Here is an 18,319-nt window from a genome sequence, read left to right as displayed (position 1 = left end):
TTCCTTTTCTTCAGGTTAAGCAATCCAATTCCCTAAGCTGCTCCCAAGACTTGTAGTTCTTAAGAATCTCTTCTCCTCCTTTCTCACTCTGCTGCCACTCGCAGACACCCTTCTCTGGAACAGTATTTGTATAGCTTCCCCATTAAAGCAGCAGGGAGAGATGATGATGGGAGGAATGGGTGGGTGCAGTCCAGACTATGTTCCTATTAATTTCTAATTATTTATGTCAAGTGGAACAATTCCATCCAGATAGCTTGTGTCCATTCAGGCTGAGTGATGTGCTACACTCCCTGCTGTAAAATGCACCTAGACTTGGCTCAGAGCTAGCTGAAGGGTTTTAGTGTTTTACCACATATCCTAGAGCCAGGTTTTGTGAACAAAAGCATTAGGCAAGCAGGGCTGGCCACCAGTTTCTGAGCAGCAGGACCTATTCCATCTCATTGGCCAGCATGTGCATTGCTCCACTGGGTACAGGGTAACTCCTTCCTCAGCCAGCATGGGGAGACTTGGGAAATCAACCCTATGAAGCAAGTTGTGCACCACCAGCACCCTTCTGTTGCATCTAGCATTAGCCTCTTAGAATATATAAAATAAACCAGGTTGGAAGAAACCTTCAAGATCATCACATCCAACCCATCAACCAATCCAACCCACCTAAACAACTAACCCATGGCACCAAGCACCCCATCAAGCCTCCTCCTGAACACCTCCAATGATGGTGACTCCACCACCTCCCCAGGCAGCCCATTCCAATGGGCAATCACTCACTCTGTATAGAACTTCTTCCTAACATCCAACCTAAACCTCCCCTGGCACAGTCTGTGTCCTCTTGTTCTGGTACTGGCTGCCTGGGAGAAGAGACTTGTTTCCCTTTGTGGGACAGCATACGGGTCGCTACCTAGAGCTTGAAAGTAGCTCTGATTTAGTCTGGGTTGATGTCTGCTAGCAGTACCAGAAAACACCACCAAACTGATTTTAGTTGCAAAAGCCAAGGGTTTGTCAGTGCTCCTGAGAGGAACTATGGACTAAGAAGCTGAATGCTAATGGGAGCTCTCCAAGAGGACAAAATAATGCTGAGGCCTTTGGAGAATTCTACAAATCCTTTGTTGTAGAGAGACGGATGTTGGTCTCTTCTCCCAGGCAGCCAGTACCAGAACAAGAGGACACAGTCTCAGGCTGCGCCAGGGGAGGTTCAGGCTAGATGTTAGGAAAAAGTTCTATACAGAAAGAGTGATTGCCTATTGGAATGGGCTGCCTGGGGAGGTGGTGGAGTTGCCATCACTGGAGGTTTTCAGGAGGAGACTTGATGGGGTGCTTGGTGCCGTGGGTTAGTTGTTTGGGTGGTGTTTGATTGGTTGATGGGTTGGACGCGGTGATCTTGAAGGTCTCTTCCAACCTGGTCTATGTATTCTATGTATTCTAAGTCTTTACTGTTCATATATACACAACATTTCAATAGTCTTACAAGGCAATTCAGCACTGGAAGAGTAGTAGCCATCCCTTATTTTATATAAAAGGACTTAATTTTAGCCAGAAGGGAAAGGGAGAATTACTTTTGCTAATTAGTTCTGAAAATGAGTCACTTTAGACAAGTCTCTCTCTCTTTTGAGAATCAATGGGCAGTTGATCACGCTTCCTGAGTCCCTACAGGATTCAGAAGGCCCAGATAAGAAAATTCAGCTGACTGCGTCCGTGTCATCATAGCTGGCCTGAGTCTCTTCTTTATACCTCAGAAAGGTGTAAATAAGTGTCATGATTGAAAACATCAAGACTTCTTCCATCTCCTAAAATTGGGAAGAGGGAATAGTTTTGTGTAGTTATTGATTTCCAGATGCTTAATTAATGGCTACAATATCTCTCCTTGAAAATAGCCATGTGCATTTCATTCCCTACTTGCTTGTTTAATTTAATTTAGTCAATTGTTAACCACCTGTTTCCACTTACTTTAAACAACCATTATCTACAGCACAAAAAATAAGCAACACTGAAAGTAATTAATCATTACCCTTGAAATGTTTCTTTTGGAGTGATATAATTAAGAACCCAAGCTATAAAAATAATCAGATATCAAGTTTATACCTTAAACCAGCAAAAGACACATAACCTTCTTTTGAACAGTACAGACAAACAGATGCACCAAAAGGAGATATAAGAAAACTCCAAGAACATTTTATAGCAGATTGCAAAAAACCCTTTTCTTTCACTGAAATTTGATGCTCTATTAATGAGTGCTGGGCAGAAATATCTTCAGAGGACAGCAAGCAGATATTTCTCAAGTTATACCAAAGGGAGATGGATAAGTTCCTCTTTAATTTTAGCACAGACCTTATGCCCAAGAACATGATATACTGTATTACCACTTACTTTCCTAATAAGATACAGTGACAGATCCAGCTAAATTCCTAGACCCCTTGCTTATAGGGAAAATCTTGAACAAGGCTCACAGCCAGAAGGCAATTAAAAAAAAATACCACACACACTTCTCTCTTTTTCCCCCCTCTTTTTTGCCACTTAATGATTTCTGAGCTCTTGCTGGTGCCAAGCATGCCATCCAGAAATCAGGCACAGACAAAGCACTGGCCCCCACCACAGTCTGCCTTCTGCCGCCCTGGGCTGTAGCATGGCTCTCACACATCACACCCTCCTTGAAAGGGATGCTGGGCTCATCCCAGGTCATCTTTAAAAACAGCTTATAGACTCCCTTTCCCCCTCTGGAAAACATTAACTATTAACAAACATTAAGAGACAACATCACCCAGAGTTTCACATACATGCTGTTAGCTGACAAACTAAACCAGCAGCATGGAATCAGTGCCTGAGAAGCCCTCTGTCTCACAGAGCCTCTGAATCACTCCATCTGTCTTAGAATTTTGGGGTTCCTACTTTTCTTCCTCTGAGACTTCTATCATCTTTCCTTGTGTGATTTTAAAGAGAGTAATTATTTTATTCCTTCAAAGGGTTTTCAGTGACTGTGTCAGCAGTTTCACACAGTTCATGAATACCTTGCTGGATTGCCCCTTCCCCTTGCAGACCAAGAGAACAAAGGATGAAGTCCTAAAGACCCCAAAATAAAGTGAGGATTTAAGAAAAAGAAATAACACACACCCACCACCTCACAACCCACCCCTCCAAACCCCCCCAAACAAGAAACCCTAAACATTCTCTTCCAAATTTGCTTTCCTTATTTCTTTCAATGTCTGTAAATCCCCAGTGAGTCTGACACAAGTCCCTACCTCATCTGGTTTCTGCAGAACAGAGCACTGCCAGATGACTGCTCACGCTTCACTGGCGATGTTCTGTCATCTATCGGTGCTAACTATGGATCAGTGTCTGTCTCCACAGCCTTTATAATAGGTACTTTATTATTTTGACACATTTCCTTCCCTCATGTTAATCTAGGGATTAGCAGTGACATATCTAAATTCATGCTTAACTGTATTAACATTATCCCTCTTGACTTGGATTTGCTGCAGTCTCACACTCTGAGCTGCCTAGCAGAAGACCAACACATCCTCTTGCTTAAATATTCCCTCAGAGAGTCTCTGAGGTTGTCTTTGTAGACTCTAAAGCTTTACCTGACAGGTTGGATACAATTCAGAGCACAAAAAACACCCCAAACACTAGATCTGAGAGGATATGATATTAAATCAATCAATCAACCAATCAGCAGAGCTCCCATAGAAAAAGTAAATAATAAAAGAATGAATGAATAAAATGATAAAATAAAGGACAAATAGTAGCAAAAGTGTCAGCACAGTCATACATCACATGAAGAAAAGAATTTACCCACATCTGCCAGTCCTAGCCAGAATCTGTAAGCACATTCTGACTGGCTATTTTGCTGATGTTCTTCCCTGGCTTTTCTTCACCATGGATAAGTGTCCACTGTCCAGGAGCTGTATCTGGTAGGCAAGTAGCATCTGTGACCTTGCCTACTTCCTTTTGGACTTCCAGGAAAGAAAGAAAATCCTTTCCTGATAGCCATTCTGGCACAGAGACCTAGGCTCTCTGTTTTCAAGCATGTGTACATCTGATTCTGTTCCCCTTCTGCTCAATCCTCTCTCCCTTGTGCATCTCTCTTAATTCTAGTCCCATATCTTTTGTCAACTCTACATCTCCTTCCATGTATTTATTTGTTGACTTTGCTAAGGAGTAGAGACTGTGCCTTTTCCAACACTTCTAGTGATGACAGATCAATACTTGTAATTGAGTAGACTGGGATTTGGCAGAGGTTGAACACTGAGAAAAGACTCAAAAGATAGAAAAGGACTTGAGGCTCATTAATGTTTATAGATACATAAAGGGTGAGTGCCAGGAGGGTGGAGCCATGCTCTTCTCAGTGATATCCAGTGATAGGACAAAGGGCAGCGGCTGCAAGCTGTAGCATAGGAGGTTCCATGTAAGCATAAGGAAAAACTTTTTCACTCAGAGTGTGACAGAACACTGGAGCAGGCTACCCAAAGATGTTGTGGAGTTTCCTTCTCTGGAGGCATTCAAAACCTGCCTGGATGTGTTCCTGTGTGACCTACTCTGGGTGATCCTGCTCTGGCAGGGGTTTGGACCAGATGATCTTTCAAGGTCCCTTCCAGCTGCTAACATTCTACGATTCTGTGAGGCAGAACCCTGTAGCTCATTTCCTATGTTTGTAACCACTGGGTGCTGCACCTGAGGACTTGGATAACCTTAAGCTGTTTGGTGCTTTGTTTTGCTCTGGCTGAGCTCCTTTAACCCCTTTGCTAGTCTCTGACCCTGAAGTACTCATAAATATCCTTGGGAAGAGAAATAAGTGGATTTATTTTCCCAGGTTTCTCAGCGAAGTCTAAGACATCTTATTAATTTCATTGAATTTCATTCTCAGTATTGGACTAATAGCTTTAGGCTACCTTTAAACAGATGGATCTGCACATAGATTAATTCCTTTTCAACTCTCCTTTGTCTAGTTCCAAGTCTCATTTCAAGTCTCTCATTTTCATGATGCCTGCTCAAATGTTGCCTGTTCTCCATCTCTTTCTATGTCTGCCCCTTGTTTTCACATTCCTCTGTCCCATCCAAGCTACAACATTTCTCTTGTGCTCCTCACAAGCTCAGTAGTTCTATTCCTGCCTGAATGGTAGTCAGCCAAGCCTCTGCGTGCTTTGGCAGCACTTTTTTACTGGTACTCATCTCTGAAGGTGGGCTTGCTAGGCAACAGCTGGACACAGCTTGCCGACCTTTGGCTGGCCTGGTTTGGGATGACTTGCATGCCCTTGCTTCCACTTCTGTATTTATTAAATGGGACAAGGATGCAAGGAGTCCAGACTACCCTGATTCTAAGGTCCTCTGCCCTGATTAGAGCAATGCTAGATCTGGAACAGCTCTCCTGATGTAACCAGAGTAACTTTTTCTCATTATTGCTATTCCTTGTAGATCAGAAATCAAGGGCAGTGGAGCTCTTCTGCAGGGCATTCACAGAAGTGCCATTAATACAGAAGACCCTAGTTTTCAAGTTATTAGGTTTTTCTTTCTTTTTTCTTTTTCCCTTTCCCCGCCTGAGTGACTATAACTACTTTCCACTTATCATAATTTCTCTCTGTCAGTAGCTTAGAAAAACCTCTAGAAAGTCCAGGCAACCTTTAAAAAGCCAATTCACCAGCAGTATAACACTTAACTACAGACTTTGCTTCACACTCCCCCACAAACCCTGTTACATAGTAGGTGTACTATAGGTCTACAGTAGGTCTACTTTTCTGTTGGAGAGGAAGCTTTACTTGGTATGAAAGGTGTAAAGGCATATCTTGCTGTATCTTCACAGACTGGGAGCTGACCTAAAGCAATTTCACAGAAATTCATACAGTGAAATTGAAATGGAATGTTAAGGTGAGCACCACAGTTTTCTTCACCACCCAGCACCTTCATCCTGCTCTTTTTGGGGGGGATCCCTGGCAACCTGCCACTCTTAGCAGATGCTAAAACCCCTCTAACTGCAGCTATTCCTGGAGACAGCTGGCTAAGCAGAGAGAACAGAAGAGGAGGAATATTTTACCTGTTTATTTCCAGAAGAGTTTTGCAGATAACCAGTCCAGAGCTTACCAGTGACATGCAAGAGGTACACGTGTCAACGTCTTCAGGTGAGGCCCCAGGGAGCCCTCACACTCCCTTAGGACATGAGGTAAGGGGAAAACTTCTTATCTCCTGACTTACTCTCTCTCCTACTTCTTGCTTTCTCCCTACTTCTGTGACTATCATTAACTGTAAACTTTAATGTCCTAACAGGATTCTTTTGTATTTTAGCAGTGGAAAGCAGAGTGGGAACAAACAGGAAAGGCTGCCCAAATTCTGCTTTGTTTGTCATGGTAATAAATGTTTCCCATATTAAGGCTGAATAGCTTCAATGGGACACACCTGTGTCCCTCTTCCTAGCTGTGATCTGTGTTAATTGTGTGAGTGATGCACCCATTGAAAGACAATAGAAAAGAATGAAATGAAGATGGATGAATTGAAATGCACCTCCCCAGTGAGGTGAAAACAATGTATTTCACTTTCTTTTAATTCCTGGAAGTCTCAGATATTCTGAGACTGATTTTTCCCATTTGATAGCAAAATTACCTTTCTGGTTTTGTTTCAGCCTCTTTTATCCACATCCATTTCTACAGGGAAGATCACAACCGTGTTTCTGGAGCAGAGAGAGTTAAAACAGTCAACAGCCATATAAAGTGTCATTGCAGCTGTTTCTTAAGTAGCAATGGATCTTAATGAAAGGCAGCTCATAAAATTATTATCACAGCAGCAAGTAGAGGTCCCACCTGATATTAGGCCCCCATTGTGCCAGGCACCATATAAACACATTAGGAGAGAATAACTTCTCTGCAAGGAATTTAAAACCTCATTAGATAAGACAGAAAGAAGCTGTGCCAGGAATAACGGTCCCCATGGGGTAAAGAAAAAGATCCTGATCACAGGGTAAACACATGGTAGAGCCTGGAGTAAGATGATGGGTTCTTGCCATTTGGGCTCACTGCTAGCCCTGAGAGCAGGAGGTCATTCACATCTAGTAGCTCAGGGATGGTTTATTTGTATTGCTTGCAACCAAGATTTAAGATTTTGTTTTGTTTTTGTTTTCTCAAACACAAATTTGAATCCTGCTCCTGGACGCCTCTTCCCCACACGCTGGGATGCAGTACAGAGACAGCACTCCCAGATCACACAGAGCTGGGTTGTGTATCCAGCAGAAGGTCATCATTACATTTAAAGCAGCCATACCCACGTTATGTGGCTGCCACACCTCGTTTCATGAGCTCTGCTGCCTTCTAATCCAGTGTCAAACCTTCTTTGGACTTGAAGTTGAAAGGGGCTGAACTCCCAAGATAGTGCTTTTCTTGGAGTCTGTTGGCAGCATTGACAATTAGGCAACTGATGCATTAACATGCCAGAGAGCTTCTGATGTTTATTCATGTGCTGCTCTCGAGGGTTTATTGAATTGATGCCTGGTAAAGCAACTAATGGGAGCCCTTGGCAGGGTACCTTAGATGGATTTCCTTATTATCTCTCTAGATTTTATATTCTCTAGCAAAATCAATATTCAAGCTGGTGCACAATGCAGCCTCTTTTAGCTTCAGGGTTTAAAGATTTATGGGGCATCAGGGAAAACCAATGAAGGCAAAAGACAATGACAAAAGAAGTAAAATCCAAGGGGCACAAATTGCTGCTGAACTAGGGTGGGCAAAAGAAATCATTAGGTTTTGAATTTTCTGTCTTTGCCAGGGAAATGCTTTTTAATTGACCTCCCCCTCCCTGCCCTGCCTCCTTTCCTCTCTTCTGTGGTTGTGAGGCTGCACTCTAGAATAATTGTGACCAGGGCAGAGGAAATGCTGAGTGTTTAACAGGCAGTTGTAAGGACTTTGAGTGGCAGTTTTAAATTTCTTCATGCAGGAGATGCTTTAAGGATGCAGGAGAGCAGGGAGTAGAGCCACTGCTGCAACACACCTATACACCCTATGCAACTTGCCTTCTTCCTTAGCAGGTTTGATCTGTATCACATGGACTTCTGTGGGGCCTCAAAAGTCCTGTGGATCAGCCAGTGGCTCTATCTATTTCAGTTTTGGAGAGGTGGAACGGGGAAACAGCCTTTTGCTCAAATACTTCTTTTGTTTGGGTTTTTTTTTTTTTTTAACTGTGTGTGTGAGAGAGAGAAGTCCTGCAGTGTCACAGGGTCAGTTTTGTTCAGATTTCAGACTTGCTGACTGCCTAGCACTAAAGCTTTTTACAACCCATCTAAATGCCTCCCAAGATCTGACCCACTGCCTTGTGAACCTTCAAGCTAATTTATATGGTAAGAGCAATTATGATACTCAGTCAGATATGTTATTATTTCATTAATTCTGTGGAGTTATCAGTAAGTTTCTCACCATGTTTGCTTATGACTGCCCTAAAGGGAAATACATGATAGAGTTTAAAAGGTTGGTATTACTGAGAGGTTAAGTGGGTGCACAGCTGGCTGTCACACTAACCACTGCTACACCCTGACTTTCGCAATCACAAAATTACTGTTTTCTTTTCACTCCCCTCTCCAACAGAAGCATTAGGAGGCTTACCTCAGCCATCGTTGTAACATGCTTGGAGGAGTTCTGGTGTGAAATATTGTTCTTTGTACATGGGGGTACTTCAGAAGATTTTTCCCTTTCCCATTGCTTAGCATCATTTTTATTGCTTCAAGGTTACAACTTAATGGTTAAAACAACATTGAGGGCTTGAAGAGATTTCAAGCTATAAATGCAAATAAGTTCTTTGCCATCATATTTGTGGGTGTCTAAGTGTTGCCTATGGAGGAACCTTCTCCTGTCTATGACTTGCAAAAAATCATTTTGTAGTTAAATTGAAATGAGAAACTGGAATGCACATAACAATCTAGAGACCATTTAAGCAGGATGGTTTTGTTAGCAGGAGTCAGATTCAGTCCTGGTTAAGAATTCAAATGACACTAGAGGTCTTGACAAAGAATAGCTGCCACCTGCCAAGTGTCTTCTATGACCGTGGACATAGGACAGACAGGCAGTGGTTACAGCATCAAATAGCTGCAGAGCTTTTATGCAACATGATGCAGTTATAGTTGAAAAAAACACCATCTTGTTTCATGGGAGAAATCACAGTCCTGCTGTGGCTGAGGTAAGGAAGCTTCTTACCCATTCTTTCTTCCAGAAGCCCTTCAGCACTGGCTTCATTGTATGTCCTTCAACGTGCTCTTTATTTGCCTTTTTCCACAAAGTGAGGTGCAGCATCTGCATGTGCAGCTCGTAAGCCAGCAGAGAGATAAAATACTAAGCCAAATTTATGCTTGTTCAACCAAAACTCATGAGAAGGATTTTTTGGTCCTGTTTGCATTCTGCCTCAAGACAGTATCAGAATCACAAATCTTGATATATAAACTCTTAAACCCTTGACAGTGTGGAGGTGGTGTACAAATCCCACGCGGGGTCTCAAGAAAGGGGCAAATTTCAACTGGTAAAATTCATGGCCCAGCAGGCTGTGGAGGATCTTGTCAGTTCCTATGTTATACCTCTCTCCTCCAATACTTTTATTACCCTTGAACATCTGTGGAAATGTGGAGGTGCAGGGAGCCTCGAGGCTGCTCAGCATGTTTGACTCCATTTTCTCCTTAAACATGTGCAAATGCTACTTCTATTTGCACCTTTGCAGAGATGTGATTTGCAACACCAAAGCCTAAATGACACCTAAGATCCCTCCAGAGCTTTAAACAAACAAACCAGCAGGACGTCTCACAGTCTGGAAAGTGCTAAATTGAAATCAGGAGTACAAACTATACCACTCTGAAAAGGAAATGGTTGAATTTCTTTGCTGTGATCCAAACTTGAGAGGTCTTTTCTCATGGCTTTTTCTGCATGAATCCAGGTTCTGTGCACTCGCTAGAAAACTGAACCAGGATTCTGATTGAAGGCTTATTGTGTAGAGAATCCTGTGTTTCTCATCTTGCTTTGGTTTAATTGGGTTTGTACAAAGCAAGGATGAAAAGGAAGAGGTCAGCCAAGAGGCTATCCAGAGTTTGGTGTTTAGCACATTAAGCACTGTCAGTGAGAGTCTCATTTGATACTTACAGTAGATACAAGCCTCACAAAATTAGTCTGAGGCATGTTCAGTAGCAAATCAAAAGCTAGAGTGTGGCTAGGACTTGTACAAATTAGTTTGTGCTTGAGGATTAATGTTGACTGAAGGACTGTGTTAAAACAACTGGCTTTAAGGAGAATAACTTCTAGTGGTGTCTTCTGGGCTGTCTGCAAATTCTTAAGTTTATTCTCAAGAATAAGCCCTCTCCTCTTCCTTTTGAATGACTTTGCAAATAACAGCCCTATCCCATGTGGCTGGGCTCTCTTAGGAGGAGAAGCTGGGAGACCTGGGGCTGCTTAGTATACAGAAGACTGAGAGGTGATCTTATCAATGCATATAAATATCTGAAGGGTGGAAGTCATAAGAATGGGGCTGGGCTCTTTACAGTGGCAGCCAGTGATAGGACAAAGGGTACAAACAACACCACAGGAGGTCTCACTTGGTCTTAAAGAGAAACTTTTTGAGGGTGCTGGTGCACTGGAGCAGGCAGCCCAGTATAGTTGTAGAGTCTTCTCTGGAGACTTTCAAAACTCACCTGGTTGCATCCCTGTGCAATCTGCCCTAGGTGGCCCTGTTATAGAGAGGGTTTGGATTAGATCTCCAGAGGTCCCTTCCGAACGCTATCATTCTGTGATAGTCAATAGGAGCATAGCAAGTTTTGCAGTTGCAGAATAGCAAAACACAAAGGATGTCTCTTCAAAAAGCCTCTTTTCTCATTGCATATGAAACTGCCATCCCTGGGATTTGCTGTAATGTAATGTTTTGTTCATGTGTTTCTGCGACTCGTTTCAGGGAAAAGGCCACAAGCTATTAGAACCAAAATCCATCAGTCTGTCCTCCATCAATCTTTCCCTTCTGCTGAATCATTACCTAGATAATTTTGGAAAGATTTCTTCAACTGAAAAAAAGGAAATAAAAAAGAAGAAGAGAAGGCAAGTAAGTGTTATTTTCTTTGTATGTCGAGAGAATGCTCTAGACTAGTCTTAAAACAGTTGCAAAAGATGACAAAACATGATCCCACATATTTCATATCCTTGCTCCTCACTGTCTATAGTTCCCATTCTTTGAATTTTTGTGCTAAGGAACCTGATTCTGCTTGATAATATCAGTGGTTACATTGTGAGATCAGATCAGTCAGAAATGCTGACTTGGAATTTCTTCAGATAAACAAGAAGGTTCCCAGTTCACTGCCTTTACTGCCCTTGTAAAACTGGATAATTTTCTCTGCAAAATGAAGCTATAAATTACTAATTTCACATGGTGAGAGAGGGTTGAATATACTAATTAGTCAAATAGTCGCATTCAAAGTTCAAGCAAGCCAAATATCATCCATGTATTTGTATGTTCTTCTCTCCTGAGCAATGAGATCATTGCCACAGCTTACTGAGAAATACCAAGGCAGGTCTAGTCCCAGATCTCCCTGTGCAGAACCCTGAACAAATCCCTGAAACACAGGCTGCATCCCCTTGGATGAATGCATGGTTTAGCAGGAATGGGTCCTGATCCAGGCTATGGCAATGATACACAGAACAGTAAACCCATGTTGTAGGCCAGTCATCCCTTTCACTGCAAACCTCGAGGATGAGACAGGAACTTCTCCTTACACTGTGCATAAGTGCCTTGAAGTCCAGTTTTTCTTGGGGAGGTCCTTTTATTTCCTTTTTACTGGTGAAGACCTCCCATGGCAAAGACTTGGGTGCATTCAGCTCAGGTGTTGTCCTGGTAGGAAACTGCCTTGAGGGTGCCTCCAAGCATGGGGCAGACAGACAGCCTGTTGCTGTTGTGTTTTGCCTAGGAACTCTTTGGAGCACCAGTTTCAAGTGCCCACACTGAGGATGTGCAGTGTCAGCAGCATCTGGAAATGCTTGTTTATTCTGGGCTTTTCTTTCTCCCTTCCAATCAGAGAGTCCGAGCTCAGAAAACAGATGGGATTGTTCTGCTAGTAATTGGTCCAGCTGCTGCAGAGAAAATAGAAGGAGAAGCATATTGCAGTAATAAAAATATAATAAAAAGAATCAGGCAGGATACACAAGAGTATATGAAGCATGCCTGCTTCTCCTGCTTGGTCCGAAGAAGACATGCTGTATCTGGCAAATCAGATGTTGCCATAAAAAAGAAGGAGAAAAGCCTAAAGGACGTTTTATTCCAGCAGATAGATCCAATTGCCTAAAGGAAAATCTGCAAATGGACTTCAATATGTAGCCATTGCAATCTTGACCCTCTAACCAAAGCTTATCAGGGAAGAATCAAAAGCAAGTCCCCTGACTAGTGCTTCACTTTTCCTTGTCAAACAGACAGCTGATCTAGAAAAGCATCAGAGCAGTAACCATTTGGGGAGAATTACATAGGCTGTCTGCCTGTGACTCTACTCTGGAAATGAAGAGCAGAGTAAGATACAGACACCTGTTCACATATTGTCACTTTTCCTGGGTAGTTTAGCTCAGGTAGCAAAGCAGAGAGGGTCGAAGATATAAACTGTAAGCCTGTTATTGGAAATCCTCCTTCTGTTAGCACTGAAAGGATTGTGTGAGGTGTACCTCATGCTTACCGCTTTGAACACTGAATAGAAGCACAGACTTTAAACTTCCCCTGCACAACCCAGTGCAGTAGTTTATAAAACATACCTTAAGGATGCTCTCAGTGACCTGAGGAACTCCCTCATTCAGCTGAAATTCCAGCTCTGCAACCCCCTGACGAACAGCTTGCCGTAAGAGTTGCAGGTGTCTGCCTTCCTCCCTGCAGGGACAGCAGTGAAAGCGCACTTGAGCGAGCAATGAACATCCAACTCTTCCTTAGCCCCAGCATAATGCCTCTATCTCCCTTTGCTGCAGTTTTGTTTTTACCTATGATCACAGGATATGTAGAATCATAGAATAGTTTCAGTTGGAAAATATCTTTAAGATCACCAGTCCAACCATTGTCTAACTCTACCAAGTCTGGTGCTAAAATGTGGCCCTTAGCACTACTAAATACCTCACAAGATAATAAATAGCAGTCCTTGGGTGCTTGACTCTAATTTCTTTGATTATCCCAAGATTAAACATGTAATTGCAAAGCCATCTTGAGCCCAGGCAGGTTTGTCACTTTTGATTTGTCACCAGCACAGACTACATAAATGCCCAACTTTCAGGCAGCTCATGACTGGGACCCTCTAGTAACTTCTTGTGAACCTAAAACTTCTTGGTAATCACTGTGAACTTAAACTGAGTCCATGAAAAGAGAGTTCAGATTTTTCTGCATCATCCCTGCATTGATCATGAGCATAAAGTATATGGCCTAAAGGGATTGATTTATTAGAGATTACTCCCACCTGCTTCCATGTACCCAGCATCAATCTGGACAGAGTTCCAGCTGTCTGAGGTCTGTTTCTGCATTCCAATTGCTATTAAACCATAGCATTTACATTCCAAAAGTCTAGTCTGTTTCTTTGGAGCATTCTACCCCTCAAAAATCCTCATGTTTAAGAACTTTGAACATCATGGAGAGAAGGTGGACTTTTCCCTGAGCAAAACCTACTTGTGGGATGCCCCAGGTTGCACCCCACTGACCTGAAGTGCTGTGGTAACACCAGTGCCCAGACATGTTGCACAAGCCCGTGGGTCTAGCTGATACTGGCTTTGGATTCAGGTGTGTTGGGCTGCAGTTACCTTATCTCATCTGACATAGCACCAGAAAACAGCTCCAGCTGTTCAGTCATGTGCTGTTCAATCTCATCCAGCTTCTCCTGGAAGTGCTGGCAGGAACTCTTCATGGCTTCTATTTCATGAAGGGGACACTACAGAGAAAAGCAAGATGACACCCCACTTTACTTCTTTTCTTTGAGTACTTCTATGTCAAGTGCAAATGGTATGGGTCCTCCTCTTAGCCACACAACAGCAACTCTGTGAGAACTGCCATAAAAGTCCAGATGGTACTTCAAGTGAGCTTGCTCTTGGTGCATCATTCACACCCTTGTTACCACCTTTTTCCCTAAAGCTTGAACCAATGAGGACTTCATTTTTGTCACTGAAGGGGAAAAGGACTTTGATCAATGTGCCAAATTCTGATGTTATTGAACTGTTCTCAGACATTATATTTGAGCAGGATGAGTTGCTATGGATAGGTTAAATTACTGTCCACTTGGAATAAGAGACTGTTTTTAAAATTATAAAGAGGGAGAGTGGAAGAGACGGAAGATAAATAAGAACTATGAGAAGGAAAATCATCTTTCATGATGGGTTCTGCTAAGCATTACACTGATAATTTCTCATTATTACCAGTTAGAAACCTAGAGTTAGAAACCAGTTAGAAACCTGGATTTATCTAACCAAGTGCAGACATTTATCACAACAGATAGACATGCAAGTGCTTCAACAGAGCAATTGTTCTGCTCTGAAGGTAGACATCACAATGTGTTCTCTCCTACATCTGAGGTCAGAGGATCTATGCCATAATGCAACCACTATCCTCCATGTGGAGAAGGTGTCTGGTATGATTGATCACCTGCATCTACCTTGATGTAGCCATCTGCACCAGGAATGTTGGAAGACTAGGGAGATGAACAAGCAGGAATGGCACATGAAAAAGCAGATTTACAAGTTACTGCTTTATAGCACAGGACTCATACAGTGAAGCCCTCTAGAAATATTGAAATAGATCCTGTATCTGGGGTCCACCAATGTCTGAGTTTCCAGCACTTTTCTTGACTTTTCACACCTTGTCCTGGTCAGTACTGCAGACAACATAGTCGAAATTATTCTGGAGACAGTATCTTGCATTTCCCACACATGCCCTTGGTAAGTGGGGTGGAATCTGAGTGAATTTCTCTTGGTAAAAGATGTGGAAACTACCTCACCTTTAATGCAAAGTGTGTGCAAAGTAGGTGTGGGTTCAATCTCTTCAGAGTGACTAACATCCAGTAAATTCACCCACTTATCGCACAGTGACTTGAAGGTGCAAAATCTGCACATTCCACCTTCCCTGTCCGCAGACTAGTGAAGACAGGTCCCCATTAGCCCTCCTTAGAAGAGGAATAGAATGGTAGTGAACTGAAGTGAGCCCCAGCCTAGCGTAGAGTGCTGACTTACTGCCATCTTGTGGCAACAGCAAGAGAGACAGCAAAAGCCTGCTTCCCATACACAGAAAGACTTTACTGATTTATGTGTTCAATGATGAAGCAGTATCAGCATAAAGTTCACCAGTTTCACACATTCCCTCTCTTTCTCCCTCCTTTTAACCCTCCTTCTCTCCTTTCTCAGCACACTCTGAATCTTTCACAATTGGGAACTCTCAGCAATTCTGAACAAAGAAATATAAAATCTGGTGGCTTTTTTACTATCAGCACTTCTTACAGCAAATATTCACCTTAGCAGGACTTCAGATTTAATGTGAGCTTCATATCCTACCATGGAAAAATGGTTTGAGGCGCTGGGAAGTCTCATCTCACTTTGATTTAGTGCAGTCTGGCTTATGGTATGTATCTGGGTGTTCACAGTTAGCCTTTAACAAACACTAAGTAATATAACCTAAATGAGTTCTCATTTACACCAGATCACACCATCTTGCATTTTCTGTTATCCTGTAAGTTACTCAGTCACTGGACCTCAATCGATTCACAGGAACTCACTGAAGCTCTCTCTCAGCTTTTCATTTGACCTGTGAAGTTTATGATTGTACTGATCAAACAGGTCTAACAAAACTGAATGTACATTTGCCATTTTTGCCCAGAAGACAGTGCCTCTTTCCCCATCCATTTTCTCAGTGACATTCCCAAGAGATATCTCACTAAAGAAGCAAGAATGACAGGAAGGAAATGAAGAAGACAGCTTGTACATCTAGCTCATAAGTGTGTCAGCTATTCAAGTACATGAAGAAACCTACTCACCACAGCAAGATTCTGTGTTGCAGTGTCCTGCAGGAGCATCAGCATTTTCAAGAGCTGCAACTCAGTGGCAGCATGATTTGAGCAGCAAACCACAGGGTGTTGGGAAGAGACAGCTACAGGGAAGGTCCATGGGCAGCAGCTGGGGCAGCAGCTGTGGCAACAGCAGCAGTGGCAGCAGTGACTGCCCTGCACAGCCGTGGCACCAGAGGTTTCACCCCAGCAGTGTGACCTGTTTTTTCCACAAAGCATGGTGTCAAGAGAGGCTGATTTTGTCAAGCGAGTATGGGGTGGACTAAGCAGTGATGGCTGCCTGGGTTTCCTAGCAGGGATGTCAGTTTGGCTGGAAGCTTCAGTGGTCTGCTTCACATCATTTTTTGAAGCCTCTAGGTCTGACCATGTGAGAGTACCATCTTCAGAAAAGTGTGCTATCATGTCAGAGAGGTCCACATGGTCTTCCCTAGCAAAACTCTCACTGAGAGGAGCATTTTGCCCTGTGACCTTCAGTCTTGAAGTAAATTCCAGCCCTGAAGACATCTGAACAGTAACAGACTTCATAGGAGCAGAAAGTATGTCACCGTTTGGGACAGTGTCTTCCTGTTCTGATTTGTTAGCATCTAATGTCTTCCCCATGCTACCAGAATTTTGATCTTCAGATGAGTTTAATCCACACCCTTCCCCTAGGCAGGAGGGATGCCTCTGAGATACTTGCAGAGGACAGCTCAGAGCTGCACTGCTCCTGGTTTGCATTGCTGAACCCCACTGTGGAGTTTCTGGAAGCCTCATTGTGGGGAAGGATCTTGTATTTTTTGAATCAGTATCCATTTTGCAGAACTTCTGCTCATTTGTCACCTCATCTATTTCAAGTGGGGTACCATCTTTACTGACTACTTCCACACCCCAACACGGTCCAGTGTGACTTACGCGGGCACTTTCAGAACATGAAATGACAATGTCCTTTTCTGTCCAGCATGTCTCACCTTTGTCTTCACCTCTGATTTTGCTCTCAGTGATGACTGCAGAGCTTAAATCACTCAGTTCAGGGAAGGTTACATTCAGCTTTTTGTGTTCTGTATTAAAATATAAATGATAATCAAACATGGAGGAGCTAGGATCTCCATCCTGAGTATCGCCTTGAAAGCAAGGACTACGATCTTTTATGAACCTGTGTTTTTCCAGTTGATTCCATTCACTTGTATCCTCATTCTTGTCTGTACCATATGATACTTCTTGGACAAAAGCCTGTGGCTCAGTATTGCTTGCCTGGTACTTGTCATTTTCCGCAGACAGCAGCAGCAGAGTCCCTTCTCCTTGGTCACTGCATGCTTTCATTGCTCTAGGTACTGTCAAAATGCTCTTGCAAGCTATAGTGGAGACCTTAGCAACACAATCACCTGGCTTTTGTTGAAAATCATGATTTAACATGGGAAAAACTGTTCTATATGGCAGAGACACTTCTTGATTGTAGAGATGAGAAAGAAAATTAATATTTCCTAAAAAAGGTGGATTCTGAGGGAAAAAAAAAACCACAAACAAACAACAAAACAGAACAAAAAAACCCCCAAAATTAAATACTGCATTTGTTTATCACGGTGGTTTGCCCACCACTATTTTGTCCTAGGCACCCAATAAACCAAAGAATCCAAGATTCTTGTAATATGTCTTATTCAATGCCTGCAATTTTTGTGCAAATCTTGCACTGGTGTGCTGAAGGAGTTGTACAATGTTCTGAGAAAGCTTTTATTTTCCCCCCCCCGGGAGTTTGATTTTGTTTTCTAAAGCTTCTGAAACTCCATAGTTTTCTTAATGTTACTTGTGCCAGGGTTAGGAGTTTTCACAAACCTACCAATGACTAATGCTCATTTCTTACTTGCAAACCTGCAGGTTCTGGCAGCTCCTCCATGAATCCACTGCTGTCTGACTGGCAGCTGCTTGTTCTTGTCACCATTAACTCTCCTGAGGAAAACAAAAGGTTAAGAAAAATTAGAAACAAAGGCAGAAAGAAGTACCAGGCCAAAATGAACATAGAGCTAACACAAGCACTTTAAACATACATTTCCAGAAGTATTCTTGATCCTAGCCAGAAATCTGCAATATTGCTACAACCAGAATAAATCAATAAATAAGTGACAGTGCTCAGGATAGCTACTGCTGATGTTACTAAATATTTACTTATTCACCAGTGTCATCATGAGGCGCAGATCCCAGATTTTGGTACATTCAGAAAACATACATAGTGTAATTAACCTGTAAAGTAGCCAACCACTTGTTTTCCTTTGCTAAAAATCCTGATTTTTCTTTACTAGAACTGGCTCAGACCAAGTCACATTCATACCTACACAGTTGTAATGATATCCTGAT

At 42.5% G+C, this 18,319-nt stretch overlaps 1 protein-coding gene across 1 annotated transcript in view; it reads right to left on the bottom strand.

Annotated features, from left to right (window-relative positions):
• Positions 1 to 11,049: 11,049 nt before the first annotated feature.
• The window catches only part of ITPRID1 (ITPR interacting domain containing 1), a 31,976-nt gene continuing 24,706 nt past the window's right edge, over positions 11,050 to 18,319 (bottom strand). The window contains exons 6-10 of the mRNA XM_054161023.1: positions 17,829 to 17,914; positions 15,962 to 17,467; positions 13,746 to 13,873; positions 12,723 to 12,834; positions 11,050 to 12,056 (exon numbers count right to left, since the gene is read on the bottom strand). Coding sequence (XP_054016998.1) covers positions 11,466 to 12,056; positions 12,723 to 12,834; positions 13,746 to 13,873; positions 15,962 to 17,467; positions 17,829 to 17,914 — 2,423 coding nt within the window. The 3' untranslated portion in view covers positions 11,050 to 11,465. The remainder of the gene's footprint in view (positions 12,057 to 12,722; positions 12,835 to 13,745; positions 13,874 to 15,961; positions 17,468 to 17,828; positions 17,915 to 18,319) is intronic.

This window comes from Dryobates pubescens, chromosome 4 (genome assembly GCF_014839835.1).
Source record: "Dryobates pubescens isolate bDryPub1 chromosome 4, bDryPub1.pri, whole genome shotgun sequence".
NCBI classification, from domain to species: domain Eukaryota; kingdom Metazoa; phylum Chordata; class Aves; order Piciformes; family Picidae; genus Dryobates; species Dryobates pubescens.
This window is presented reverse-complemented; position numbering and strand designations above follow the sequence as displayed.